Source organism: Hirundo rustica, chromosome 4, assembly GCF_015227805.2.
Source record: "Hirundo rustica isolate bHirRus1 chromosome 4, bHirRus1.pri.v3, whole genome shotgun sequence".
In the NCBI taxonomy this organism is placed as follows: domain Eukaryota; kingdom Metazoa; phylum Chordata; class Aves; order Passeriformes; family Hirundinidae; genus Hirundo; species Hirundo rustica.
The window spans coordinates 75,856,790-75,884,732 of NC_053453.1; the positions used below are offsets into that span (position 1 = coordinate 75,856,790).

At 49.5% G+C, this 27,943-nt stretch overlaps 1 protein-coding gene across 3 annotated transcripts in view; it reads left to right on the forward strand.

The window, feature by feature from the left end:
- The first annotated feature begins 708 nt into the window (after window positions 1–708).
- LOC120751962 (sodium- and chloride-dependent GABA transporter 2) overlaps window positions 709–27,943 on the forward strand; it is a 41,843-nt gene continuing 14,608 nt past the window's right edge. Inside the window, exons 1-10 of one of the 3 annotated variants that reach the window (XM_040062525.2) lie at window positions 709–776; window positions 1,013–1,301; window positions 2,613–2,804; window positions 10,682–10,746; window positions 12,093–12,314; window positions 16,993–17,127; window positions 18,091–18,231; window positions 18,779–18,863; window positions 20,958–21,090; window positions 25,026–25,160. In XM_040062525.2, coding sequence (XP_039918459.1) covers window positions 12,098–12,314; window positions 16,993–17,127; window positions 18,091–18,231; window positions 18,779–18,863; window positions 20,958–21,090; window positions 25,026–25,160 — 846 coding nt within the window. In that variant the 5' untranslated portion in view covers window positions 709–776; window positions 1,013–1,301; window positions 2,613–2,804; window positions 10,682–10,746; window positions 12,093–12,097. Of the gene's footprint in view, window positions 777–1,012; window positions 1,302–2,612; window positions 2,805–10,181; window positions 10,457–10,681; window positions 10,747–11,862; window positions 11,998–12,092; window positions 12,315–16,992; window positions 17,128–18,090; window positions 18,232–18,778; window positions 18,864–20,957; window positions 21,091–25,025; window positions 25,161–27,943 lie in introns of those variants that run through there. The other 2 variants (XM_040062523.2, XM_040062527.2) reach the window with 2 other exon arrangements.

Consider the following 27,943-nt stretch of genomic DNA (forward strand, 5'->3'; position numbering starts at 1 on the left):
AGGTCAAAGAAATTACCTGAGCTGTTGTGAGGAGCTGAAAATGGCCAGGGCTTGAGTTGTATAGCTTGTACAAACTGTGTGTTTTCAGGTTTTTCTTGTAAAAAACAGGGCCTGGAATCTGACAGCTTTGCTTGCAGAGAGATAAATGTCACTGCTGACCTTCAGTACCATTTCCTTTAGGATTTATGCTTTTGACAGATCTGTAGCTGAATGCTTGTGCAGCCTGGACCATTGGAAATGAAGACTTTAAGAGGTAATATTGTTGATATTATGGGAATTACCTGAAGGGCTTGGAACGCAGTCACACAGTATAAAGTAACAGGCAGTTGTCTGTTGTATCAGCCACACTGTGAAACTTGCATTGATCTTTTCAGTTTTTAGAACCACAGAGTAATTTAGGTTGGGGGCTACTTCTGGGGGTCATCTGGGTCAGCCTCCTGACCAGAGCAGTGCCGACTTTAAAAGCAGGGGAATTTTTTGAGGGCTGTGTCCCATAAAATTCTGAGTATTTCCAGGGATGAGCATTCAATGACTTTTCCGATTTCCCATTTGGTTTTGTAGCCTCTTCAGTGCAAAATTCACTTGCTGTAATGTGCTTGTTGCTGGAGTCTGGCTCCATTTCTCTAATTTCCTGATTTTCTCTAATCATCCATTAGGTAGTTGGAGACTGCAGGTCCTGCAGCCTTGGTTTCCAAGCTGAACAAACACAGCTCAGCCTCCCTTGAGCCGTGGCATGAGCTGCAGCCTTCTGACACTCTTGGTGGTCCGTGTTTCAGGTTGGTCAATGTTCTGAGGAGCCCAGTAACACTGGATGTGTTACTCTAGATACAGCTTAAAAGTGTTGGATAGTGGGGAAAAATAACTTTCCTTCAGGCTGCTGCTCATAGTTTTGCTGTGCAGCCTCCTACAGGGCTGGCCTGTATAGCTGCAAGTACTGCTGACTCCTTTTCATTCTTAGCCCCAGGTCTTCTGGTTTGTAATTTCTGAGATGCAGAATTTAACTTTCCATCAGCACATCACTTCAGCCAGGAAAGATCCAGCTGAATGGGATTTCCCTCCTCCCGTTCTTCGGGCTCTGCTGCTCCTGTCCTCTGCCAGCATTGTTTGATGTCATCTGAGTGTGCTCTATGCCACTACCCAGGTGGGTAAGAAAACACCTGAGGTACTGCACTTGCAGCTGTCCATCTCCAAGACTTCAAACTGGTGACTGCTGAAGCCTGAGCATAGAAGTCCACCCCATTTTTCACTGCCGTTGTGGGTCGTCCATCCATTCCCTAAGTGTTTTTTTGCTGTAAGTCAAGGTAAAGCACCCACTGCTCTCCCCTTGTCTATGGAGTTCCCCACAGAGGGAACCAGATCGGGCTAAGGTTATAGTGGTGACTGTTACCAGTCACATTATCCCTCATGGGCGTGGATGTTGGTTTGAGGAGGATCAGTTCCATCGTCTTTCTCCTCTTCATTGAATGGCATGATGTACTGAGGGTTCATCACAGTCTATCAAGAAAGTGATTTTCCTATTTTTCTTGGGGTTCAGATGTTTTTCTAGGGGTGGAAAAAGCTTCTTAATATCCCTGAGAGAACTGTTAAAATTGCTGTAAGAAGTTGAGTGCTGTGGTCTGCTAAAAGCACGATTTGAGGCTTACTCCAGTTAGATGCAAAGGAAAAGCAGGGAACTCCTCCTTCGCATCCTCTCCAGCTGTGGTCACTAAGAATGTGTTTGGTCAGCCTGCCTGAACCAAACAGGAGCTCTGCTTGGAGCACCAGGGCAGCAGGAGGTGCAGTAAATCCAGCCCTTATCGGCATTCCAGCCAGGCTGGCTTTGGGAGGATGATAAATGTGTGTAGCAGCTGGAAACTGCACAGCAAGACATGGAGAGCACTGAGCTTTGTGTCATGGGATGGCACAGCACAAGCGAGTGTCAAGTTGTAGGTAAAGGAAACGAAAGTAGCAAGGAGTCATTGAAAAACAAGTATTTGTAAGGAGCTGTGCTTGGAATGGCTTTGAAACAAAAGCCATGCTGCAGTGAATAGTTTTAATCCGAGGCAGGGATTGTATCTTAATTGGAGGCTTTTCAGAGGTCAATTTTTGGTAGTCTGGGTATCATCACCCACCCCCACCCCCCCCCCCCCCCAAAAAAAAAAAAAAAAAGGCATTTAAAGCCAAGTGCCAGGGGGACTGCTGTGGGTGTTTATATCCAAGGGGAGCAGCCACCTCTGCACACACAGGTCCTGGGATGAGGGTTGGTGTCTCTGGCCAGCCTGGCATCTGCTTTTAATGACTGGGTGATAGGCCAGCAGACGAAGGGCTGTGTCCTTGTGCAGGTTGGTGCAGCCCGTGCTCAGCTCAGCCCCAAGCAATGGGCACAGCTGCTGCTCCCCAGGGAAAGGTGTTTGCTGCTGCTTGGCTGGGACAGTGGCAGCAGAGCCCACACAAGTCCATGCTATGTGTTTGAAAAACAACTCAGGTTTTAGTGGGATATGGGATGAGTACCACACTGTTTACTTCTGTCAGCTAGTGATTTAACTTTTCACTTCATACAGCTGGAAATGCAGTTAATTAGACATTGTCAGTGTATTGATCACGCTACATCGCATTATTTCCTTTCCTGATAGTCTCTTAGGCAGGAGGTGGATGCTTTAGCTTTGCCTAGGAACATTCCTGGGGGAGACAGTGGCTGCTGAGAACACCTGGTGGAGGAGTGGAATCCCTGGCAGCACCCTGCCTGATGCTGAGGGACCAGCCCCAGGTGAGAGTGTGCTGCTGCTGCCAGAAGGGAAGGCTCCACTGGTGTAGCCCGTTACCAGGTTTGTATCCTACTGGTAAGCTTTGAACACAGCCCAGGTTCTCACTCACTGTACCTCACCATCTGCCATGGCACTGGTTTCCTCTGGCTTCTGCTACAAATAGTCTTGGAATGGCCAGACTCTGGGGTTTAGGGCAGTTAGTACACAAAGCTGAACAAATAAATAATGGAATAGTGCACAGCCACAGGAAAGGTGTTCATAACATACAGGATTATTTCTTCCTGCTGAGTAATGTGATTCTAGGAAGCTGGTGGGTCAGATACCTGCTTGGACCAGACAGTGGGCATGACCTTTGTGTAACTCCTGTTTACAGAGCGTGCAGGGAGTGCTGCTGGATGAGCACCACCTGAGATTTCTGCAAAAAGGAGCTTGCTTTCCTTTGCCCTAAGCAGCAGCTGTTCCATTTCCCTGTTTCTCAGCTCTGGTGATCTCAGAGAAACATGATTGTTTCTTGTGCTTTTTGCTTTTGTCCCCCAGGGCCTTTTCATTACACCTTGGGCAGTCCCTGTTCTCAGGGAAGTGAGGCCAAAGGAAATCGGGACAAACTCCCTTTGCAGCCTTTTTCTCTGGCTCCTCCCAAACGGCTTTTCCTTTGCAGCAGGGGAGATCTCACCTCCCACCCTCCTAGGGCTGCCTGGCTCCTTCCCCAGAAGCTGTGTGACTGCAGACTGTCCACTGGCATCTCGGGCCAGATTTGGGCAGCAGTAACACAGCTTTGCTCATGTGAGTTCATGGGTTCTATTCTAGCACTAGGGTGTATGCGGTTCAAACCCAGTAGTAGGAACCTTTCAAGGTAAATCAGAACATCAAAGACCAGTCTCCCTTTTCCTCTAGGTCCCAGTTACGGTGAACACCAAAATTAAAAGTTCCAGTGGCTTCATGTTTTCAGTTATTTCCCTGATCTGAACACATCACTGTGGGTTTTTTTGGTTTTTTTTTTTTTCTCCCCTGATCACCATGCAAGCTTTGTATTTGGGCTGTGCCAGACTTAATGAAACCACATTCCCAGCACTTGCCAGATGATTGGCAGGCAATGCCTGACCCTCTGCATTAGCTTGCAGGGATCAGGAATGAAGTGTCCTTGTTCAAAGAGCAGTGATGTTACAAGCCTCTCTGGCTGAAGGGAGGTAATGTTTATGGAGGAAGTACCTTGTGTTTGGGTTTATTTCTTCGTGTGACCTCTTGATCTGGTCAGCCCCCTGAGCATCACTGTTTGAATTCATGGTGGCAAAAGGGTGACGTGGCTTGGGATTTGATAGTCAAAAATGGCAGAGGGTGAAGCTGATGAGCAGCAGCAGCCGCCCTTTCATTCTCTCCAGAGGGCTCTCGGGCCACCTTCTCCTTTGGGTGTGTGTGTGAGTGAGCCCAAGCAGACCAAATGCATGTGCCACTAAACCCTCTGTGCCTGGTGCTGGGCACCCGTTCCCTGTTCCGCTGCCTCTCCTCCTCTGGGCTGGAAGGGTTAGCTTTCTGCTCTAGGCATCAGCTGTATCTATTTTCAACCTTAACTTTTTCATCTCTGGCATTCTTCAATAGAAAAACAAGAAACAAGATTGCCTTAAGTTATCAAAACTGACAAATTACTTTCCTTTATTTTTTTTTTTTCTTTGAGAAAAATGAATAAGCCTGAAAGAGACTTGGTGCCATGTGTTGCAACTGACTACCAGAACAGGAATGACTTGTAGACAGGGGATCAAGCCATGGTATGAAGACTTGTGATTCTTGCTTCAGGCAGAATTCCACCCACCTGGGAAGCTGAGTGAAGGCCCCAGGTCTTGCTCATGCTATGTCTCAGAACCCCACCAGGCACGGAGCCAGTGCAGTGGGTGAGTGCTGTGTGCCGGGACCCCAGCAGGGCAGCCAAGGGCAGGTTAGAGCAGCAGCCTGGCAGCACAGGTCTCTGCTTCCTCCTGCACTGCCTCGGGCTGCTGGTGACCAGAGGAGCAAAACAAGAGACCAACTGCTGCTGCTGAGCAGTGGCCAGGAGCTGGTGGCTCTCGCTCACTCCTTGTGCTCGGGCCTTGTGCTCGGGCCAGGGCTGCCTGCAATGTTTTTAACAGAGACTATCTCCTGGCAGTGCAAGGATTATTATTATTTTTAATCTGCCGTAATTCTGATTTTTGGAAGCTGGAAAAACTGAACTTATGCTTTATTTCTTTTTGACCATTTTTGAATGCCCAAGTTTTCACTTTGCTGACTTTTGCCTAGGAAACTACTTTTTTGAGAAACCTCTGAAGACCTCTCATTCTGTCAAGCAATGACTGACTAGCTCATTATTGGATCCTCCCTGAATAGAAACGTTGTGTTCTGAGTAGTTACCAGCCCAGTAGTCGTGAATTAGAGTCTTAGAATTGAAACGTTGTGTTCTGAGTACTTACCAGCCCAGTAGTCGGGAATTAAGAAGTATCTTTTTGTTTTCTCTATACTTTTTGGAGTATTTAAGCAAGTATGAACGGATGCTCTGAGATCACTGCCCAAATCTTGCTTGTTTAGAAGCAGATTATGGGTTTCCTGTCAGGATTCAGCCCTGTCTAACCTCTGAGAAACATTTTTCCTTTTTCTGCCAGAACATCCCCCTTGCAGGCAGACAGGATGCAGGGACATGCAAATCTCTGCCCTTTCAATGGCTTTGATGTAATTCTTTCTGCAGGCAGGTGCTTTCAGACTTCTATCTTCACCTCAAAGGAGTAGGATGTGCAGAGCATAAGGAAAGACCATCAGTGGTCCCAATATACAGCTTTCTTTTCCATCCCTCAGTTTACCCTGTGCCTAAGCAATCTGCTCATCCCGTGCCTCTCAGTTCTGGGTCACTTCAGCACGACTGCTGAATTAAGCTTTCTTTTGGTATATGGTTCTTGGTGTGAAAGTGTCCTCCAGTTGTTTCCTTGACTGCAACAACAAACTGGTGGGTTTTAATTTCTTGATGCAACTATAAACTTTCACATCAGGGAGCCCATGACTAGATTTTGGAAGAGCAGTGACTTCTGCCCTTTCCTTAGAATGTGTTCAGGCTCTATTCCCAGTTACTCTGCAAGGGTTTGTTCAGGTTGCTGATAAAGTGGGAATAGGAAAGAGGCCTGAGAACTGGTGGTGGTACCTGTTGGAGTTGAGGGGAAAGTAAGAGGAGATGCTAAAAAAAACCTGAAGTCTTCAGGCTCAGGAGTCTTCGCTTGTTACTCAGCTCCTGCTTATATTATATTGTGTTTTATCATTTTATATACATGTGTATAGGTATCTATACTTATGTGCTTATAAGGGCATAACCTTGCAGTGCTTTCATTTTGCCCATAAAGAAATGAGGATACTTTTGAATTCTGAGCAGAAAAGCCCCTCTTCCTTGCTCATGTGTGCAAAGGGCCAGTGTTTAATGGGGATAGGGTACTAAGAAAAGCAGAGTTTGGATGCAGATCTGCCTCCTGCACTCCCGCTGCACCTGTGGTTGTGCACGCAATGCTGCATGTTCCTGCTTTAGTCTTGGGTTTGGTGCTCCCACCAGCCAAGTGCACTCCTGAGGAGCAGCTGCTGCTTTCATCCTGGTCTGGGGGAATCCGCTGGTGCATGGCCAGGGAGTGGTGACAGCAATCTGCAGCTCTGCTGCTGCTGCTGGGAATTCCTGTTGCAACCAGAGCAGGTCTAGGGGCACTGTTCTTTTGGTCTCAGCTGATCTCCTGTGCTCTGCCATGGTTGTGGAGAGGGACAAACCAGCACACTGTCACCTACACACCGAGCACTGTGTAAGTACTGCCCATGGCTTCCGCCTGCAGAGGAGCCGGGGAACGGCAGTGATATCCTCAGGAGCAGGTTTTCCAGCACTCTGAGCTGTCCCTGAGCTCTGGCTCCTGAAGAAATGTCACTTGTTTGTCTCTGGTGTGCAGAGCACAGTGTCCACACAGAGTATGTCACACACAAACCCAGGCACAGAAGTGAGGGCTCAGCTGCTCTGCAGGCATCCAGTGAGGACAGGGTTCTTCCAGCCTCAGGATTCTGCCTCCTCAAGTCATTATTTGGAAGCAGTTCTTCACTAGGGAGGCTGTCTCTGAATGAGGTTGTTTGAAAGGCTGCAGCAGGATCTGTCACGCAGGGACTGCAGGCCCTGGTTTTGTGCTTCTGCTACTGTAGTTTCAATTTGTAAGTGCCTTTCTGGGACAGAGCTTGTGGCTCATGCAGGAGTCAATCCTTTGTTCTTCAGTTTCTTTCTCTGCTGAGCAGTCTCCAGGTCCTGTAATGTGTCAGCCTCTATTTATCCCTTTTCTGTGCATATTTGTGACATTTTTGCTCACTACAGCCATGGTTGCTTTAAGCAGAGCAACATTTTCGGTCTGAAGAGGCCAGTGGCAGGGTTGTTATCAGATGGAGGAAATGCATCGTATTTGCTCTGGCCTTTGGTTCCCAGATAATGTAACGGCAAATTGTGTTCCTGGAAGCTGGGAGGTGGCTCACAAGATTGCATTGCCCCCACACACGTGGACACAGTTTGTCCTGAGTGACAGAGGAGCAGAGGGGGAGGTGGCACTGGGGACACAGTTGCTGTCAGTGCTCAGCAAAGGCCAGATATGGCTGATGGCTTTTTGTGTTGGGAACACAAAGCAGCTGCAGTGTTGTGCCCAGGCCACTCTCCTGAAAAGACTTTGGTGGTTTGGGGCGTAATTAATTTTAAAGTATCTGCTACTTGCACAGGCGTGAGAGGGTGTGTTTGTCTCCTCGTAAAATTTCCCTCTTGTCTTTTCCCCTCCTCATTCCTCTAAGTAGGTGCCTTTTGAAACCCTCCTCTTCTCAGGTTTGAGCTCTCTCTCCGGGTGGCTGGAGGTGCTTTGGAGGAGGGAAATCCAACACTCATTCCCTGCTCAGCTGGACATAGATGCGAAGCAAGACCAGACCTGGGACTAGGTTCTGTGGCTTCTCCCAGCTCTTTTCCTGGCTGACAGCGACCCCCTGGTGCAGAGCTCTTGCTCTTCTCCAGAACGGGTGTTGGGGAGAAGTGTCTCAGCCAGCTGTGCCCCAGCTGCTCCGTGCTTGGCAGCGGGCCTGGCTCTGCGGTACCCGCTCTGGAGGCACTGCTGCAGCACGGGCTGTCCCAGTCAGCGGTGGGTGACAGCCTGGCACCTCATCAGCCCTGTGCTGGGAGCTTACGGAGCAGGCGGCCTCTCCTTTCACACCTCTGCAGGGGAGGCCGCCCACACAGGAAGCCCCTTGTGCCGTGCTGGGGGTTGGCATGAGACTGATGCTTGTGGGACAGGTGCCAGCACTTGTGGCACCGGAAGGTGCTCTGTAGCTGCCTGAGGGGTTCAGCTTGCACGATTGCAGGTGGCACACGCTGCCACAAAAGCTCCTCCCTGTTCTCCTTATCCATATAAATATATGCGTGTGCCTCTATCCAAATATTTTTAAATGGTGTTATTTTGGTGGCTCTCTGGATGAAGTTGTTTTCCTATTAGTACAGCATGCCTATTACCTAGGTTTGTTCCTTTTTAATATTTTTTTAAGATTCACATTTTTCCATTTCTCTTATTTGTTTCTCGCAAACTTGTTTGGTAAAGCTTTGTTTCTGACTGTCCCTGTTCTTCCCCTTGCCTTAGATACAGTTACACTCAAATCGTAGACATTGAGATTTCATCCTTTGCATTTTTCCCTTTAGATTTTTTTATTGCCTCTAATTGTTTAAAATCCCTCTCAATTTCTTTGCCTTCTACCGTTTCAAAAATATGTATTGAAAGTATCTTTTATTTTCTGTAGTCTTAACTGATCCTTTGTGGCATTGTTGGTTCTTTTCTCTATTTTCCATAGAAAGATTAAAAAAAAAAAAAAAAAAAATCGGCCTTTCAAGTGATATCTCCCAGAACCATATGGACTTTTTCTTAGTTCACTCCAGAATACGTGTAAAGTGATGTTTTACTTTAAGCATGCTTTGCTCAGGATTTTCCAGCTTGCTTTTGCACTTGTAGATTTAATATTTCCCCTCGCTGCTTATGTTTACACTAAACATTTGTTTTCATTTTCGGGTTATTGTTGTGTTCAGCGCAGTCCTTATCTCACTGGGTGCAAGTCAAATAGTCTGTAATTGATTGCACATTTTCCTATCATAGTCTATTAGTTCCTGCCAATTAGCTTGTCATCTTGTTGATAAGATTACTGCTATCTGGACGCTGCAGTAATTGTGCTTACCGAGGGATATTCGTGCAGTGCTGCTGACAGATGCAATAGTTTGACAATCTATAGAAATATTTCCTTAATCAATCTCCTCTCTCCTTACACCGATCTGTTGCACAAGGCAAGATATTTGTCTTTACTGTTGTTTTTAGTCCCTGCATTCTTACTCCGCTTAACAGCGGCACTATTCACTGTGAGAGGCTTTCTGTACAAAATGGGATGTTTTCTGTTTCTCACCGTATTGCACGATTTCTCTGCTGGAAGAGGAATTACGGGAAAACCATCTTCCTCGGTTTTCAAGAATCACTGGTTTGGACCACCCTGTTTAATTGCTGCGGAAGAGGAGCAGCTCCATGTGGATTTGCCTGGTTCCTTTCCAAATAGTATTCTGTGGTAATGGCCACAGGTACCATGTTTAATTCATTATGCACAACGGGAGGAAAAGGTATTTAAATTTATTTTAAATCTGAATTTTTCATCAAATGACATTAGTTGTTACACTGAGATGTAGTGAATGACATACTCATCTCTGTCTTCCTTTCTCCTGGACCTTTGTTGTCACCCTCTTTTCAACCAAGCATCTGTTCCTGAAATGAGGAGTTGCATATTTGGTCACTGCTTGGCTGAATTAATTCCTTACCTCTGCCTGCCTCTCTTCCAATTCCTTGTTTCTCCTGTGGGAAGTCTGGTGCTGTGTGGATTTACCACAGATTCATATGGTGACACCACAGTGTTTGCTGGTTCTTTCCTGGTGTTCTTCCTTCTCAGACTGCCTGTACACGTTTTGTAGATGCTTTACATACCTCATACAAGGATGCTGACCCCAAAGTTTTGTTTTTCCCCTGTTCTCTCTTGCCTCAGATATTATGAACAGATGTAATGAAAATATTTTAAAGCCTTGTCTCATGTACTTCCTTGGACCATCACAGCTGTAGCATATCCACCATGAATAATATCCTGTTCTGTTTGCCTCTTTTATGGCCTCTAAGCATGGAGCTAATGTCGTCATTACCTGCTGTGATCCCAAGACCTTCTTCTGGAGCAAGAACAGCTCATTTTGCAGCCCAGTGCTGGGTGTGCAGAGCTGGGGATGGTTGTCTCCTTGCTGTACAACTTTTCATCTGCTGCTTGGTTTTCTGTTCCCATTGCAGCTTCTGGAGTGATGTCCTGGGATGGGGCAGCGCTGCTGCTGGGAAACACCGGTGGCAAAGATCCCTGTGTGTGAGGGAAGAGAGTTTGCAACCTGCCAAGTTTCTCAATGGGGCTGTTCTGGGCCCTTAGTAAGAAGCAGCAGAGCTCTTAGCTGAGTTGATTTCCAGCTTTGCTGCCTGCCACGGCTCCTGGCCACATCACGGTGCTGGAAATCGCGGGCCAGGCTGCGCCCTCTGCCCGTGCCGTCCCCGCTGAGGAGCAGCGATGGCAGGGAATTCACTGGAAATTCGTATTTTGTCCTTACCTCCTCCCAGCAGGCTTCAGCTCCCTCAGGCAGCGCTGTGGAGGCACCTGTGAGCGGTGGTGTCCCTTTCTCCGGGGACAGAGCGGGGCAGGGAGGCGATGCCGGCCGGGACAGAGCGCTTCTGGGGCGGGGGGAACGAGCCCCTTCGCACTGGCCATGAAATCAGTCATGTGTAGGGTTTTGTCCGGCCCTGGGGGGTGGGGGAAGGAATGTGGGTTGGGCGAAGTCTAGGATTACACCACCGCTGAATTTTTTCTTTCCACACTTTAAATAGCCAGCACCTTTCGGTCCTGCCTTCGCCTCTCCCGTCGCCCGCGCCCCGACAGCGCCGACAGCAAGGTAACACCTCTGCCCCCGTTTGCTTCTGCCCTGCTCCCCCTGTGCCCCTCACCCTCCCGGGGCTGCCTGGAGGAGAGGTCACGGAGCGTTTTCTCCCTGTTTAATCATTTTCTAGCGTGGAGGAGTCCTCCCAGCCCTTCCCTTCGGCTGCTGTCAAACGCTTGCCAGTGTTTCTTACTCTTCTTCTTGTCCCCAGGTGTTCTGTAGGGGGACTAGCTAGGCGGAGAGGAGAGGTTGAAAGTGCTGGTTTGCCCTTTTTTCATTCTCCCTGGGCAGGGGAGAGTGTCATTTGCTGCCAGTGCCTTTTCCTGCTCTCTTGGCGAGGAAGTTTGGGGCAGGGATGAATGTCAGCGTAAGGCTGGGGCTGGGGGAGCGCGCTCTGCAGGGCACGGAGCACTGAGGGCTGGCACCGTGCAGGAAAGGCGCCCTCCTTGGCATGAGGTCCTCAGCAATCCCAGCTCTGACACAGGGAATTGCTAAGAACCACAATCCTCACCCTTCTTGCTGAGGAACTCGGCAGCCAGCGGAGCGTCCTGCCTGGAAGGAATAGGCTCAGCCCTCCCTGATCCAAATGGTGTCCCCTTGCAGGTACCTGGGGAAGGTGGGACGGTGAGGTGGTGCCCACCTGCTCTCTGCTGATCTTCTCTTAGCACAGGTGTAATTAGAGATGGTGCCCTCGGACCTGAGAGCAGTACTGTGGGGAGCTTTGCAGGAAATGGGCAGACCTTGAGAAAGGCAAGATCCCAGATGCCAATGACTTCTGCACGCTTCATCCTGCTGTTAGAAGGATAGCACCATTCTGAAAATCACCTTTTCATGCAGCCTTGAAGCAACAGTTGCTGCCATTGAAAGGATAAACTTGTTTTCCTATTGTTTCAATTTGTTCTCTTCCCGTGTCTAGGACTTCTGTGTGCTTTGTGCATCCATTGCACAATCTGTAAAACCAGGCCTTGGTAGGCAGCAACAGAAGAGAAGAGAAACCCTTATAAAATACCTTGTCAAGTATTTGATCCTGCTGTCATCCCCCTCCAGCCCTAAGTCTGTTCCCCACACCTGACACAGTGGGAGCTCCAGGGTGAACTGCTGAGTCTTCTGTGTAACACTGGGCTTAGAGGATGAGCATCCAGAGGTGGGAACGTTTTGAGATGAGGAAATTTGAAATAATGAAACTAAGAGTGGCTTTTGAGGACTGGTTTGTGCTCTGAGAACCAGCAGGAATCGGTATGGGGAGAAAGAGAAGAACAGTTTGAGGTGTGTGTGTGTACACGTTCTTGCCTCCCACGGTCCAAATTTCTTCCTCTTTGCATGGCTTGTGCTGAATGTAATGAAGGAAACTCTTTTTGAAGGTGGGATGGATTACAGAGTCCCCGGTGCTGTCAGCAATGGTGAAATGGTGCCCACACACCCTGGCATGGAAAAGGAGAAGGAGGAAGAAGAGGAGAAGGACCAGACACTGGAGCGTGGTCAATGGAACAACAAGCTGGAATATGTCCTGTCTGTGGCTGGGGAAATCATTGGCCTGGGAAATGTCTGGCGCTTCCCCTACCTCTGCTACAAGAACGGTGGAGGTAAGTGCAGGCTGGGCCACCTGGTCACCAGCACCACCCCAGCGCCCCTGCCAGCTCCTCAGGTGTGCCCAAATCACAAGGCTGAAGAGAAGATGCCAACCTGCTGATATGGTGCCGCCAGCTGGGCCCCAGCCGGGGCTTGTTTTGAACCAAATGGAACATGGATAACTGTGGCAGTATCCCTGGGTTTCTGGTGCCTGTAGCTGTGTTTCCCTGAGATGAATGGAGCTCTGCTCCTGCTGCTGAAGTGGGTGGCTCTAGGCAGAGGGAAGGCTGGAAGAGCAGGGAGGCAGCTCAGCTTTCTGAGCCGTGTGTCTCACTTCAGGCATCCTGTGCAAATGGGATGGTGGGTCCTGGTGTGAGAGCAGGGAGTGCTGTGAGAGGCCACAGGGCCCTAATGTCGTTGGAGGCTCTGTGGGTAGGAAAGGTCCAGGGGAGTTCCCAGGAGTTCTTGAACACAGGTCCTGCTCCTGTGTGTCCATGGCTGTGCCCTGGGTGCTGCAGGCAGGTGGCAGGGACAGGGCATAGTGAAGGGGTTTCTCCCACCCCACATGGTGCTCCCTTGGCATCTGCTGGAGATGTAAGTGGGGGAGAGGGGACTCCTGCCTCTGATCCCCACAGCAGGGCTGTGAGGGTGCGGAAGGACGTGGCTGATGCGGTGCCAGCACTCCAGTGCTGCTCGGGCTGTGCTCAGCCATGCCCCTGAGGCCAGGCTGTACTGCGCCTTGGCAGCACACAGCTGCCTGCTTGCTGTGCAGGTGGAGCCTTGCTGGGGGCTCTCACAGTTTGTGGCTGCCTTTTAAAGGACAAAACCTTCAAACATGAAAACACCAAGTTTTTTTCAACTTTGGCTCAGAGACGTGTAGAGAGAGCGAGCTGCTCTCCCTGTCTGGCGATTTGCTGTTATTTGGCCCTCCAGAAGGGCAGGGGAGAAGGGAAGCGGTGCCTGGCTGGGAGCTGGCAGGGAGTGAGCACTGAGTAGCCGGGGCTGAAATCCCCTGGCTTGAGCCTGGGGTAGTCTCATGGGCCTCACTAAACTGCTTTCATCCCAGTGGTATAAAAGAGGATTAAACACTGTTTAGCTACTTTCACGCCGTGCTTTGTTTGGTGCTTGTTTCTTTTCACCAGGTGGTCAGGCAGTCTCTTTCCCTGTTGAAAAAGGAGAAATTTTCCACATGTTCTTTTCCTGTGGTAAATGCTTCTTGGCTGCTTGTTGAGCTGTGTCTGGTCCCGCTGCTGTAACTTTCCTTGGGTACTATTCCATCGATGGGAGCTGGAATCCTGTCCAGGCACCCCTTGCCCTGGGTCCAGGGGAGAGCTCAGGGGAGAGGGGACCTGCTGCCTGAGCAGCAGAGGCAAGACACAAAGGGATTTCTCAGCCTTTTTTCCCTGGAGAAATGGGCCTGAAGCAAAGTCCTGTGAAGCAGTAGAGGCTCTTAGGAATTTGAAGTCCCAGGCAAATTTTTCATCTCCTGCTCCCTTTCCATAAGGTCAGAGCAAGGATGGGGCTCGAGACTCTTGTGTGGCGAGGAAAGAAGTTTCTGTATGATTTCTCCTGGGGCAGTGTGATCAGGTGGTGCAGGACATAAGGCTCCCATGGAACCCAGCCCACTGCAGACAGCACTGTATCAAAATCCTTGGAATGAAGTTGAATTTTAAAAGTTGCCAGAGGTTTTGCCTTATACTCCTTTAGGAATGCTGGCCCAGGCACTTGCTTCTCCCATTCTTCTATAAAGGTGCAGGGCCTTTATTTAATTTCCAGCCCCAGGTCAGTCATAGCCGGCCTACAACCATTAACTCTTGTGCCAGCACTCCCATCAGTCTGAGGCAGTTCTGCCCTGCTGGATAACTTTCTCCCTTCTGAACTCTGTGCAGGCAGTGGTGATCACTGCTCTCAGATCTTGCTTTGCTTGCCTAAATATGAGCCTCTTCAAAAAAACGGTATCTGCAAAATCTGAGTTATGCAAAGAGCCAGGCACTCTTCCTTTCTTTAGGGATGTTTTCACATAACAGGGGAAGAGTAGTCCCTCACACATTTAATGCTCAGTGCCAAAGCATGTAATGATACCAAAGCCCCACACAGGGACAAACAACAAATAGCAAAAAATTGTACTTTTTGCTCTTGTTTGCTCTTGCTTTCCCCTGCAGTGGCAGGGTCAGGCCCTCCCTGGGCAGGCTGGCCCCGCTGATTGGGAAATACCAGGGAAGCCTGTCGGTGGTGTGGCTGCTGGCGCTGCACCCCCTCCCCAGCTCCCCACACCTGCCAGTCCCGAGGCCCCTCTGCTGAAAAGGAGATGGGGAGGGCGCTGGGGCTGCTTAGGGAGTCATTTCTCCCTGTGTCCCCTGTTCTGCCAGCTGACAGAGGCCTTTTAAAGAACACAGACACCGACGGAAAGAGCGGTCTTCTTTTACTATGAATACAAAGGCGACACAAAAGTAAAATGATAAAATGATACATTCAACAAAATGCGCGCTCGGCTTTAGCAACGAGCAAAAGGAAGCAAGGTGATGCACTTAATCATTGCTGAATGAGAGAAAGGGTAGGGATTGAGGAAGGTCCATCACCAATTGCCTGAGCACCCCACCATCAGCCAGAGCCTGCAGAGGCTGGGGAGCCCCGGTCTGCAGCGAGGACCTGGAGAACGCTTCCCAGTCACCGGGAAATCCTACATGGTGCATCCACCCGCAGCTGAAAAGTGGCTCTGGCTTTTATAGGCCCAAATCAGTTAGCCAAAGTGACCTGATGGTATTTTTAGCACAGAAACCCCTGGATCTGATGGCACACGGCCTGACCAGCCAGGACCAGCCAGAGCCCAGCCCCCAGCTGGGAGGGTTTTTCCCCTAAGATACCCTACAAATAAGCAGTTGGGAAACATTCCTTAAAATGATACATTTCTCGTAGTTAACCACACAAGGTTACACAGAGCTAGCCTGAGTGTCTTTGTCATTTATTTTTAGCTAAATAATACTGATGGTGTTAATCAGACAGGGCCCAGGATTCGTCCTCTGAGTCAACCCTGGCTGAGCCCTATTGCTCAGGCCTCAGCACACCAGTCCCCCCTGGGATGCGAGGGGATTAGGGCAGATCACAGAGACATGTCTCTGCAAAGTTTTCCTTCTCTCCACCGTAATTCTGTGCTATTTCACAGCCTACATGTCAGGACCCTCCTGAAACCTTCCTGAAACACAAGATAACCAGGGGTTAGGGAACAGGCCAGACTGCAGGCTGAAAATAAGGGAAAACTGGGCTGGAAAGCTTGACTTGCTGCTGCATCAGAGACCTCTCCCAGAGTTTAGTTAAATACAAACTTTTATATGACAACAATCTTTTTTGGAAACGTGCTTGACTTTCGTGATGATATGATTTTGTGCAAGTTGGCAGTTGAGGGGATGGTGTTGGGACAACCATTTCCCCTGCCATATGCCTTCACCAATTTTTGTTTACTGGTAGGGGGACAGCATGCATGCAGCTGTGCATTGTTCCCACAGGACTGTCAGGTATCACAGAATCACTGAGATTAGAAGAGGCCTCTAAGATCATTGAGTCAAACCATTAAGCAGCACCCCTTTCAGCTCCTGTTTGTGCACTGGTGTGACTGTCCAGCTCCATGTCTATTTTGCTCATGTTGTTTTTTTTTTTTGCAAGAAGGGGGGCTGTGGCTCTGTACCTGGCTGAGATGAGCACAGGGTGGGAATCCCAGCCAGTCCCCAAAGTGCCCCTTCCTTTTCCCAGCCCCTGCATGCTAGCTAAGCTCCTTAATGAAATCCCCCTGTTCGGAGTTCTCTCGTGCATCAGGATTGTTATTTCCCATTACTCCCCCGTCGTGCTGAGCCCACAGTTAGCCTCACACAGGCAGGGAAAAGGCCTGTGCAGGGAACCACACTCAGTGCCTGCCTGGGTTGCCAGCTCTGACCCTGCGTGCCCTCTGAGCCCACCCCGGCCAAGCCGCTGCTCTCTGCCTGAGTCCAGCTCTTTCCTGACCCGTGTCCCTGCCTGCAGCAGGGCTTGAGCTGCTCCAGCGGCACGTGACGTGTGAGTGGCACGTGATGTGCATGGACCCTCTTGTGGGGCTGGGGGTAAAGGCCATTACTGCAATTAACGTTAGCCTGGGGTAATCAAAAGCCTGAAGCATTTAATCTCTCCCTGCCTGTTCCATGGCAGGGCTGGAACAGGAGGGCAGCCCTGGCTGCTGCTCTGAGGTTCATCCTTTCCTGCACTACTTGCTCTTCCTTGGCATGTCTGCTGCTTTTTGCCAACGACTGAGCGACCCAGACTGGGCAAAGGCGTCAGTCTCCACGTGCTCCTCAGAGCCTTGGTATCAGCATCCATGGGTTTGTCAGCTTAATTCAGTCACAATAATCGATGTGAAAGAAGCCACCGACCTGATCAGAAGTTGTCAAGTCTTTACAGCGAGTGTTCTTCTGTATTTTCATACAGCTGTTTGTAACTTTTTTCTCCATTCTTTTTACATATTGAATTATTCATGTAATCACATCACTCCAGAAGATGAAATGTGAGGATTTTTTTTTTTTTTTTTCCTGTCATCCTGTGATCTCCCAATCTCCACAGCCACCATCCCTCCAGGTCTGTCCCACTCAGGAGGAATCTGCCTGGAGACAGCCTGACCTCAGTGCCCTCATGGGGCTTATTTTTCTATCTGCCGCTTGAATCTGCCAGGTGCCTTCTTCATCCCCTACCTCATCTTCCTCTTCACCTGTGGGATCCCCGTGTTCTTCCTGGAGACGGCGCTGGGGCAGTACACGAGCCAGGGAGGGGTGACGGCCTGGAGGAAGATCTGTCCCCTCTTTGAGGGTGAGTGGAGGGAGCTGGGGGGGCATGGGGAGGACCCTGGGACCGGGGGGTGTGAGCAAGGAGGTGTCTCCCCACAACCTGGATTGTTATTCACCTCCACACATCCCCTGCCCACTTCCTGGGAGGGCCACTGGCTGCCCCCTTTGCAAAATCCTGATGGAAAAATGGATTACCTCCTTTACCAGACAGTTCTCACTGTTACATTGCATCCCAGTTTCCTTCTTCATGGCCACAGCTCCGGCCAGGACTTTTGTGCCCAGCCAAGGTCGTTCTCTAAGAGGTGAATGGGGAAAATGCTGTTGGTGGATATGAGGAACCTAAAGCATGCTGCTGGTCTTTTTTATAGTTGACACTCTGTCATCTTTGTGAGCTTGCAGGTGGTGTAAAACCTTACTGCTGAAGGTGTCAGCTGTCTTAATGAATTGTTAGTAGTCAGAGCCTCTGTTTCTAGCACTGTTTCATCACAGTTATCCAGCCTCAAGCCAATTTCCCTGATTTCTCTGAAAGTCACAGTTGCCTCCTCCTCATGTGCTTCTCCAACACCTCCCAGAGAAGGTGTGCAGTGTTAATGAAAGAGCTTCCCAAATAAAAGTGAAAAGGAAAGTGAAAAATATTTAAAAGTGACTTTTGTTAGAAGAGACGTGACTCAGCAGGTGCCATTGTATGCTTCTGCCCCTTTGGGTGGCATTCCGACCGTAACCCGCCCACCCCCTGCCCTGGTCCCTGCCACTGCCACCCTTTCAGCAGGGAAGGCAGCAGGAAGAGGGGCCTGGGGCCCCTGACTGGATGCCCACTGATGGGAGTGCTGCCCACGGTGGCTCTGGTGGCCACTCCAGTGACACTGATCCGGCAGGGCAGCAGGCACAGACGCTGATCCTGTGGGCAGCTGCCAGCTCCTAGAGGGAATCCTGTTCCTGTGCCCTGGCCTGTGGGTCACCGGCCTTCGGGGCTTGCTTTCTGCAGGAATTGGCTACGCCTCACAGGTCATCGTCATACTGCTGAACTTCTACTACATCATTGTCCTGGCCTGGGCCTTGTTTTATCTCTTCAGTTCGTTCACCATTGACCTCCCCTGGGGCAGCTGTGACCACGAGTGGAACACAGGTGGGTGTGGAGCCTTTCCCTATCCTCCAGCAGATCCCAGCTGAGGGAAACCTGCTGCTGCCCAGGGCCAAGCCTCGGGAGAGTGTCTTGCTCCTGTGTGGGTGGGATACAGGGTTTGGGGTGCCGGGTGACTGCAGTGCTGTTGGCGCTTGGTTGATCTCGGTCTTTGCTAGAGAGCACCAGTGCTGTGCAGTGGTGACCTCCCTGGTGCCTCCTGCTCTGGACTCCAGCTAACATGGGTGCCCTCCTTCCTGGCATCTTCCAATCCTGTTCTGTGTGTTAGCCACAGGCCCAGTGCTGATCAGGATCATACCCACTGGAAGGAAAAATTAAATGCTACCTTTTTAAGTGTCCTAGATTTCTTGCCAGCCTTTCCATAGAAGGGAGGGGGCGTTTTTTGTGCATCCTTGGGACTATACAAAACTTGTCCTGGAGTCAATGTCAGTGAGTCTCAACACTATGGATGGACAGGGAGGGACTTTTCAGATCCTCTGGTACTTTGAGCACTGCTGCTTAAAGTTCTCCTGTCCCTGGGCCTTTCCTGCAGGGAACTGCCTGGAGCTGCAGAAGGCGAACTCAACGCTCAACGTGACCAGCGAAAACGCCACGTCCCCGGTCATCGAGTTCTGGGAGTAAGTGAAGGAAGGCCTGCACACCCCTTCCCTCTCAGACAGAATTTCCCTGGGCAAGGGACAAACTGCAGTAGCACATGCTATCAACCCAGCCTTGCTAGGAGAGGACACGTGGGGGGAAGCTGGGCAGGTCAGAGCGAAGATTCTCAGGGACAGCCCTGTCAGTCAAGGTTAACTTCACTGTGCCCATGGCGTTGCTCTGGAGCTGTGCTGGCATGCCTCAGCGCCACCTGATTTTGTCCTTCTTTGATGCTTTGTCCCTGTCCCTATGACTGTTTGGCCTTTTTGGTCTCACTGAGCTCTTTCCTTTGAATCCATGCTGCTGTGTGATACCAGCATGTTCTTGGGAGGCTCTGGCATGGTGGCTGGCGACTTCTGTGTGTGCACCGGTCTTATCTCAAAAATAGAAAAAATGATGGTTTTGCTATAGGGCAGCTAATATGCAAGTTAAGGAAGTCACCAAAATTGAAATGAAGTGCTAGGGTCAGATGACTTCACACTGAAATCCGGTCCCTTGCATTCATTGTTCTCTCCCCTTGTGTTAGTTACCCTGAGCTACAGAGTTTTATATGTGTCACAAAGGCCTGTGTCTGTTGGCTCAGGATCCCTGATGATCCTCAGCAGGCTGAGTTAAGCACTGAGCCCTGGCTGAATGCCTGCAGGGAACCCCTCTGCCGCCACCGTGCATTTCCCTTGTTTGGATGGATGGAGGGCTCAGTCCTCTCCTGTCCTCGGGGGTTGATGGAGCGCACATACAGCACCCCCAGGGTTCCTCAGCTCAGCACAGGCACACTGTTTTTAAACTTCAAAGTTTTTAAATTTTCTTTGTCTCCTGTGTGCTCCCTGAGCCTGTGCTCTCCCTCTGCCTGTTGCTCACAAAGGATTAGACGGTGGCCTTAGACTGCTTTTCCTGTGGCTGAACACTGCAAGAGCTGTTGTTTCTATCACTGCTGTGACCGTCCCTGTGAATAAGCAGCATGGGACTGGAAATTTCCACTGTCCGTTACTTCTGCTGCAGCATCTGTTCCTGCCCTCCCTGGGCAGGGAGGTAGGAGACCAGCATTTCTTTGAGGAGCTCTGACCTGCCAGTGGGCTGATGGCACACTCCACAGATCTCTTCTGGCTGCAGTGCAGCACCCAGTTAGTTCCAGTCCAGTGGCACCCTTTGCACTGGTTAGAGTCCACATCCTTAGAAGCAGGCAAAGAGCAACATGACAAAGCGTATCTGAGAGAGCAGTGTGATTTTTCCAACCCTTCTCTCACCCCCTCAATGTGCTGCAAGGCTGTGGGGCAAGGAGGGCAGCAGCAGTGTGCCATAGACAGGGGTTCTCCGGCAGCACCTTTATTTTGGGATATTTGCTGTCTTTTGCAACAGGGTGAATGTTGTTGCTGGGCTTCAGCGTAGTTCGAGTCCCTCTCTGCCTGTCTCAGGCTTGGGTTTCTGGGGCTGCACCCTGGGGTTTCACACTCAGGTTCAAAGGGTGTAGGAGATGGAGGAGGATGAGTCCTTACTTTTGTAAGTGTTGAGAATGATTTGACATACATGTGACATGGAAATCCTGCTATTATCTGACCTCATTTGTACCAGGGTCCACATAGCCCAGGATTTTATCTCCACACTGGCTGCAAGAGGATGCTCTAGGTGGCCTCCTCTGCCTGTGCAGTGGGGATTATGGTGGTCTTGGCTGGGCCTTAGTCACAGAAGGGGATGCTGCGCTGCTCTGTGTCAATTATGCTGCTGCCTCAAGAGAGAAGTGTGCTATGGAGATGGGGTTGGACAGCAGTGCTTCTTGGGGGGTCCTGATGCATTCTGCATGGTAAGTGCAGTGTGTCCCTCGCAGTGAGGGTTGGAGCCTGTCAGAAATGTAGGTGAACTTCGTGTGCCCACGTGTGATGGGCCAGGCTGACAGTATTTTTCAGAGAAGAGCACTGCTTAATTCCTCTGAGGCTTGCAGCTCAGACCTGAACCTTGTTAGTTGGGCTTTTCTCCCCAGAGCCATCAGGCACTGAGGAGGTGAGAACCAGCATGGTGTTGGGAACATTAGTGGCCAGCATCAGTGACCCTTGCGTGTTCCTTTGCTTCCCCCCATGCAGGAGGCGAGTGCTGAAGATCTCTGATGGCATCCAGCACCTGGGTGGTCTCCGCTGGGAGTTGGCTCTGTGTCTCCTCCTGGCCTGGATCATCTGCTACTTCTGCATCTGGAAAGGGGTCAAGTCCACGGGCAAGGTGAGTGTTTGGTTCAGGTCAAGCCTCTTCCCTTGGTCCCAGCACTGGTTCTAATCAACTTTTATAGGTTCAGAGAGGTCCTTGAGGTCCCCTGGGAGCCACTGTCTGTGCAGGCTGGCAGGAGCCCGTAGGGCTCAATGTGCAGCAGCAGCGTGAGCCAGGCTCTGTGGTTTTGGGTAGGAAAGGGGGGGAGCACTGAGGCCTCTCAGAGCATTAACCTCCAAAGTGTATGCCCCCATCTAGTCCCTCTGCATACCCAGGCCCAGGAGACCCTGCAGTCTTCCTCCCTGTGGGGTGATTGCACGTTCCTTCCTTCCCACCACAGCATGAGCAAACAGCATGTTTTTGCCTCTGCTGGCAAGCACAGCTGGAAAATCTTCAAATTCGTTAGACATAAACAAAGGTAACCGTGATGGCCCCAACGCCCTCTCTGCCTCAGCACCATAGGAGCTTTATGCTTTTTGTTTGTCCCAGCTCTTCCTACAGTTGCTCATGTCCTCCAGCAATAAAGGTCTCCTTTTTCTTTCCCCACACTGGTCACCACAGAGTTATTTCTTTGGATGTTTTTGGGAAGAGCTGCTGTGACTGTCCGGCTCCATTCCATGCTGTCTGTTACAGAGTGTGCCACTCTCATTTGCACTGACCCCATTACTTAGTTTCTGCTACCGCCTCCTGACCCCATTCCCAGCCAGCTTTGTCTGGGGCCAGCAAGAACAGAAGGAAATGAAAAGGTTTAGTGTGCTTCCTAAATGGTGTCTTCTCTGCGTGTCTCAAACAAGCCATCATGTGTGACGGGGTGTAAATTTTGGCTGCACCTGTTCCCATCAAGTTGATGGCATGGATGTTAGCAGCTTCTCTTGCTTCCAGAATGGTCTGGGATTATGAAACTTGACAGGGAAATCAAGCAGCTTGCAGGGATATTTTCTGGTTTCCATGGAGTAAAATTAGAAGAAAAGAGCAACTGCTTGCCGTGGTGGCCTAGTAAAAGAAAACAGAGGCGGTCTAATAACAGCAAATATGTACTAAGATACAGCAAACGTAGTGTGGTAGTCCTGAGAACAAATGCCATCCATTTTAGATACAAGTTCTCAGTCAAATGCAAGTGATTTTTGGCAAGAAGTGCTAGTGATGGTGAGATCTTGAAAACAGAAACCTTCTTTCAGTGAAGCAACAGTGTCCATAGGTTTATCAGCCCTCCATGTATTTCATAATCTGACTAAAATGATGGCTGTAGGAATATAACCCCACTGGGAAAGAAATATTCCTTAATTCTGAGGATTTGCCTGTGGAGGGTCAAACACCCTGAGCTGAAATCACCCTAGTCAGATCAGTGGTTCTCATCCTCCAGCACAGGCAGTGCCTGACCCCAGGAGTGCTCCCACAGGCAGGAGGCTGTCACAGATGGAACCACTTTGCCGAGGCATGTGGATCAGATTCAAATAAAACCATGGATGTTGTTGACCAGCATGTGACAGAACGATCACACTGATCCCAGCAAGGTTCCTAGTGATGTAGTTAGTCCTAACAATGCCCAAAAAATAAAAAAGATTGGGTCTGAGCCAAGCACTGAGTAATATCTGATTGGATCCAGATGTTCCTGTTGTTAGATAGAAGCTTGGCAAACTTAATCCAGAAAAACACTCTCCAAATTCAGCCTCTGGTCTCGGTGGAGGTGTGAGTGGAGTGGAAATCTTATCACACTAATTCACACGGGCTGTGAAGCACATAGGGTGTTACCAAAATGTGAATCCAAATCGTATGCCAGACAAGTACCAGTTTGTACCCTGAGCTCCTAAATGATGTTATTTAGAGACTAAGCCAAGAATGTGCAACCCGGCATCCTGGAAGAACACACACTAAGGTTCTAAAGACAGTGACTTGTTTTTATGATCTTTGTTTTTAATCTTGCTTTCATGGGCTGAGAAAGCTTAGGCTTGCATCCTGTTATTTCCTGAAGGAAGACCTTGGCTGTGTGGTAAATACAGTGACGATGGTTAAACTTGCAGGACCTGCAGATTTGATTTACTGTCACTGTACAGCTCTAAATCAGAGGCTCCTTGAAAACTTGAGACTATGGGAACGATGGCATTTACTTGTGCTGAAGGATCCTGTCCTTGGTTTCTACAGTGTTCAGGAAGCAGGTTCAGAGGGACAGGGATGAACCTGCTCCACACATCTCAGGCAATCCAGAGCCTCAGCAAGGAGGTATTTTTCACTGATCTCTGTGTCAGTGTTATCCATGACTGCTGAGATACACAGAGCAGGGCACACGAAATGCATAGAAGACCTGGAGCTGCAGATAGAGATGATAGTCTAGCACTGGGTTTTTTCAAGGATGAGATATCTTTCAAATCCTGTCCTGCAATACAAAACTGAATCACTGGAGAGTGTGTGTCCTGACTTGGGGGAGGACTCGCAGAATCAGGTGCTTTGGACATTGCTTTATTCAGAGGGAGTCTACCAGAGTGGATCCAGAAGACAAAATCTCTTTGAATCACTACTCAGATCATAAAGATTACCCAGGGGCAGAGCAGAAGTGGTCATACTGTCCAGGGAAATTATATGCTTGTTCTCAGTAGCATGTTCCCTAATGCAGAAACCGCCAAAGATGAGTCACAGCCTGTGACTCCCACTAAGGGATGGTGGGCTTTAGGTGGAATTTAAACAACTTATTCTGGATGGATGGGCAGGTGTGAGAAATGGATCACTTCACATCATTACATTTTGCACTTTCTCCAGAGATGAGCTCTCCAGAGCACAACTGCCAGAGCTGAGAAAAGAGCTGTAGGGTAGCGTTCAGGTGAAGCATGCTGATGCAAGTCCTCACTCAGCACGTCCACACAGGAAAAACCTGAAGAAGCAACATTTCTTTTTTTGGCCTAGCATGATAATGAACAACCTCCTCTCAAGGTGGTCAATAATACTTTAAGGTGTGGAAGCAATGCCAAAGGATTAATCACATTACTTGAATTGTTGAGGAGGTTGCATGAGCTCTCGATATCAGTTTGTGTGGGAAACAGAGTGCAACGTGGTGTCATTGTGGCATGCTACAGCCTGAACAGTCCTGAAAGCACCCTGGTAGTCCCCAGACTGAGTGTCACATTTTCTAGAGGTGAAATCCCTGGAAGGATTAGCTGATAGTGGTTTCCAGCTTTCCCCCAAGGGATGTAGCTCCTTTGCTAGAGGAGAAGGATTTTAACCCTACCTGAGTGTGTCTGCAATGCTCGTGGGGCTGGTGGCAGAAAAAGAAAGAGGACACGTGTTCCAGGTCCCGTTTGGGTCTGCATCCTTGGTGGCAGTTCCGAGGCGTGCAGCCCCGCTGTGCCTGAAATGCCCACGGTGGGTGACTGAACTGGGGTCACCCAGAGGCGGTGGCTGCGAGTCACTGCAGTGAGCAGGGCTGGGCACAACCCCTTTGCCAGTTCCAGCTCTGAGCTGGGGACCCCCAGCATTGTCCCTGGAGGCTCTTCAGTGGCAGTCATGTTCCAGGGCATTACCTGCACACCCCTTCACCCTTGCCACGAAGGGTGGAGAAGAGACTGTCTATATGTCACTCAGACTATTTGGAGTAGGGATGTGAAGATGGGTACTGGGGGCAGCTCCTTCTCTGATGCATGTAGGTATCACACCCTTGGCTTCAGCAGACCCACTGGGACTCCCACCTGCTGACAGCCTGGCTCAGGGTCTGGGTCGCCCTTAGGACTAGAAAGGTTTTCCCTGGCTCCAGATATGCAATGGCACGTCCTAAGCTTCCTGAGTGCATTTTAAAACACCTTTCTTTCTGCTGCAGGAGACAGCAAGGTGCTCAGCAAAGCAGCCTGGCCCGTCCCCTGCCCACCTCTCCCAGCCTAGGGGTCAGTGCTGTGCTACTGGCCGGCACTGTGTGCTCTGGCCTGTGCTGCTCTCTCACATTTGTCCCTTCCTGCTCCTTCCAGGTGGTTTATTTCACTGCCACGTTCCCATACCTCATGCTGATAGTTCTGCTGATCAGGGGAGTCTCCTTACCTGGGGCATCCCAGGGAATCCTCTTTTACCTTTATCCAGACATCAGCCGCCTTGGGGACCCTCAGGTAAGGTGGAGGGGGGGAATGAACAGCTAAGCTGTGCTTGCATGGATTCCTCTGTCAGCCCTCATTCTCTTTTTTGTTTTCCTAGTCTCTTCCAATTTCTGCTTTCTGACCCCTCTTTTCCCCTCTGTGGCCGTGAAGCAGAGCTGTGATATTGGTGTGTTTTCTGATAGTCCCTGCTCTCTTGCCCTCCAGTGCTGTTCCCGTGTTTTCCTGTCTGAGTTGGGTCTGAATTGCTCAGGGCTATGGGCAGTGGGGATTTAATCCTTTCTCATGGGTGGTGCAAGCTATCCCTCCCGTTTCCTGGGGAGGCTCCTCTGCTGTGTAACCAGACAGTGCTTGGGGTGCCAGCAGCTTGTGGGGGTGAGCCCTGCTCCTGGCATATTGGCTCCATCTTCCTTGGGAAGCACGCCAGGCGCATGGATGGTGGGAGCCGTGGCAGGCTGCAGGAGTGGTCCCTGGCACCTGGCTGCCTTCCTCTCCTCCCCATCCCCAGTGAGAAATTCCTGCCTGTTTGACAGGAGGGTCAGTGCCCGACTGCTGCTTTTAATCTCTTTGGGACACGTTCTTCCACGTTAAATCCTGGCTCCAGCTGAGCTGCTGTACCAGCCTTTGTGTGAAGGTGTTTCCAAAGGAGATTAAAGGGTGCCTGCCTGGAAAATAGGCCAGCAAAACCCTTGGTAACCCCATTAACTCTTTCTGGTCTAGCACCAGCGCTGCCCGGGTTGTTAATGCTGCGAATAGGAACGGAAGCGCTGCTGGCTGTGGGTAGGACCTCGGCATGAAGCTACAACAAAGCGTGGAGGGCGTGAGGACACGTCTGTGTTTGCTGCAATTGTGTCTCCCTTTGCACTGATGAGGAGCAAGAGGCTTCTGAAATGAAATAATATTTTTGAATGGTGCTCCTTCTCATATGAAAAGTCCTGTTGTTACCGTGGCTGTGTTGCCCAGGGGACTGAACTAAGCCACCTCAGGCGTGGCATGGTTGGTTTTAGCTGTGTCCTCATTAGGTCTGTCCTGACAAACTTTTTCAATTGCAGCTTGTGCTTTAGAAGCAGGGCTTCCAGCCTAGATAATGCTGGTGGAAAGGCAGAGTAACCCTTCAAAGTAAGATGATGGCTCTGAACCAGGGAAGGAAAACTCTGCTGAACCATGGGGGGAAAACCTGCTTCTCCCTGCCCACTCCACTTTCCCCAATGAACGCTTCGCTTCTGAGGGAGAAAAGCAGGATTTGGCAGCACTGGTTGCCTTCCTCTAGCATGTTTTAACCATCCTCCTGAACTTGCATAGCAGGGCTCGAGTCTCCTCTTGTGTCTTCCCATCAGAGAGGGAAGGGTTAGTGCCCCGAACCCCACAGGTGTGGCTGTGCCCCCTGTCTCTGTGTAGGGACTGTGGTGAGAGTCCTGCCATCCCATGGGGACCAAGTTGATAATAACTGATTTGTGCTCAAAGGACAGTGAGCTGTAATTGTTTACCAGCAATCCTGCAATGCCTGGAAAAATAGAAGATTCTTTAGTCCTTGGGAAGGGATTCTGGAAAATAACAAAAAAAAAAAAAAAAAAAAAAAAATAGCCTTTCCAATCTGAGCCTTATGAGAAGGCACCTCAAGGGGAGGTTTAAACAAAAGGCAAACAATATACAAGGGGACAAAATCAAAGCTCTTGTAAAGTATAAGAAAAACTAGGTGAAAAGAGGGGATGAATTATTTATCAGACCCTACCAGGGGAGCAGCAACAGCTGAGATGTGATTAAATGTCAGAATATCAAGCTGGTGTGTGGAAATCATTGCTTTTCACCTGCCAAGTGACCTTGGACAGAACTGTGAAATTCTGCCTTATGACAGCTCAGTCGAGCTGATCAATGATGGCCTCTTCTGGCTGCAAAGTCTACAGTGCCCCAAATCTTCCTGCATCTTCATTTCCTCAATCTGTGAAATGCCTATAATTAGAATGGTAAGTGAATTACATTTGATAGGTAGATCAGACCATACAGAGAACTGCCAAACCAAGGTGTTGAATAATCAATACCAGTTATGCCCAAATATGTGCAGGCAACAGCAAAGCCACCAGAGAGATCATCTATTTTGAACTGCATGTCCCTAAATTAAAAAAAAAAAAAAGAAAAAAATCAAAAAAACAGCTCATAGCTCACTGTTTTCATATGTACATGATTTAATATTATGATGTTGGCATGTCAGCCATAACTAGGCCCAAAGTCTTTTCCCACTTCTTGACCCTGTTGCTGTGCTTCAGATGTATCCTGTGTATTTCACAGTGTGGAACAACAGAGGGTCTTGGGGTCATCTTCCATTTCTACTTTCGATCACTCAACCTTTTGCTTTTATCAGTTTTATCAATTGTTTTATTCAGCTGGAAATTCTGGAAATTTATGAATATGATTAAGGAGAGGGATGCATAGTGGGATCCACCAGTGAGAAGATGAAATGAGAGGAATTCAGAGTAGAACTAAGTTTTAAGTGTGTAAAACTTGTCATTAAAAGAACTTTTTTCAGGTGCTGTCAGGCTTTCTGTTAATGGAAGCTTTCACATCACTGCCAGTCACTGTTTAGATAGACAGATATAAAGAGAGGATGGACGGGCTTGATGCAGAAAGGCCTGTCTTGTGTGTTTGGGTTTGCTTTAAAGAGAAGAAATGTAATAGTGTCCTTTCACTCTGGTATCAAGTCTCTTAGCTAGATTTCCTTAGGTTTAATGAGTGAGAATGGAGGAGGAGAGGTTCTCAGAGCCTGCTGAGTTTCTGTCTCTCTGGAAAATCAGCAATTGTTT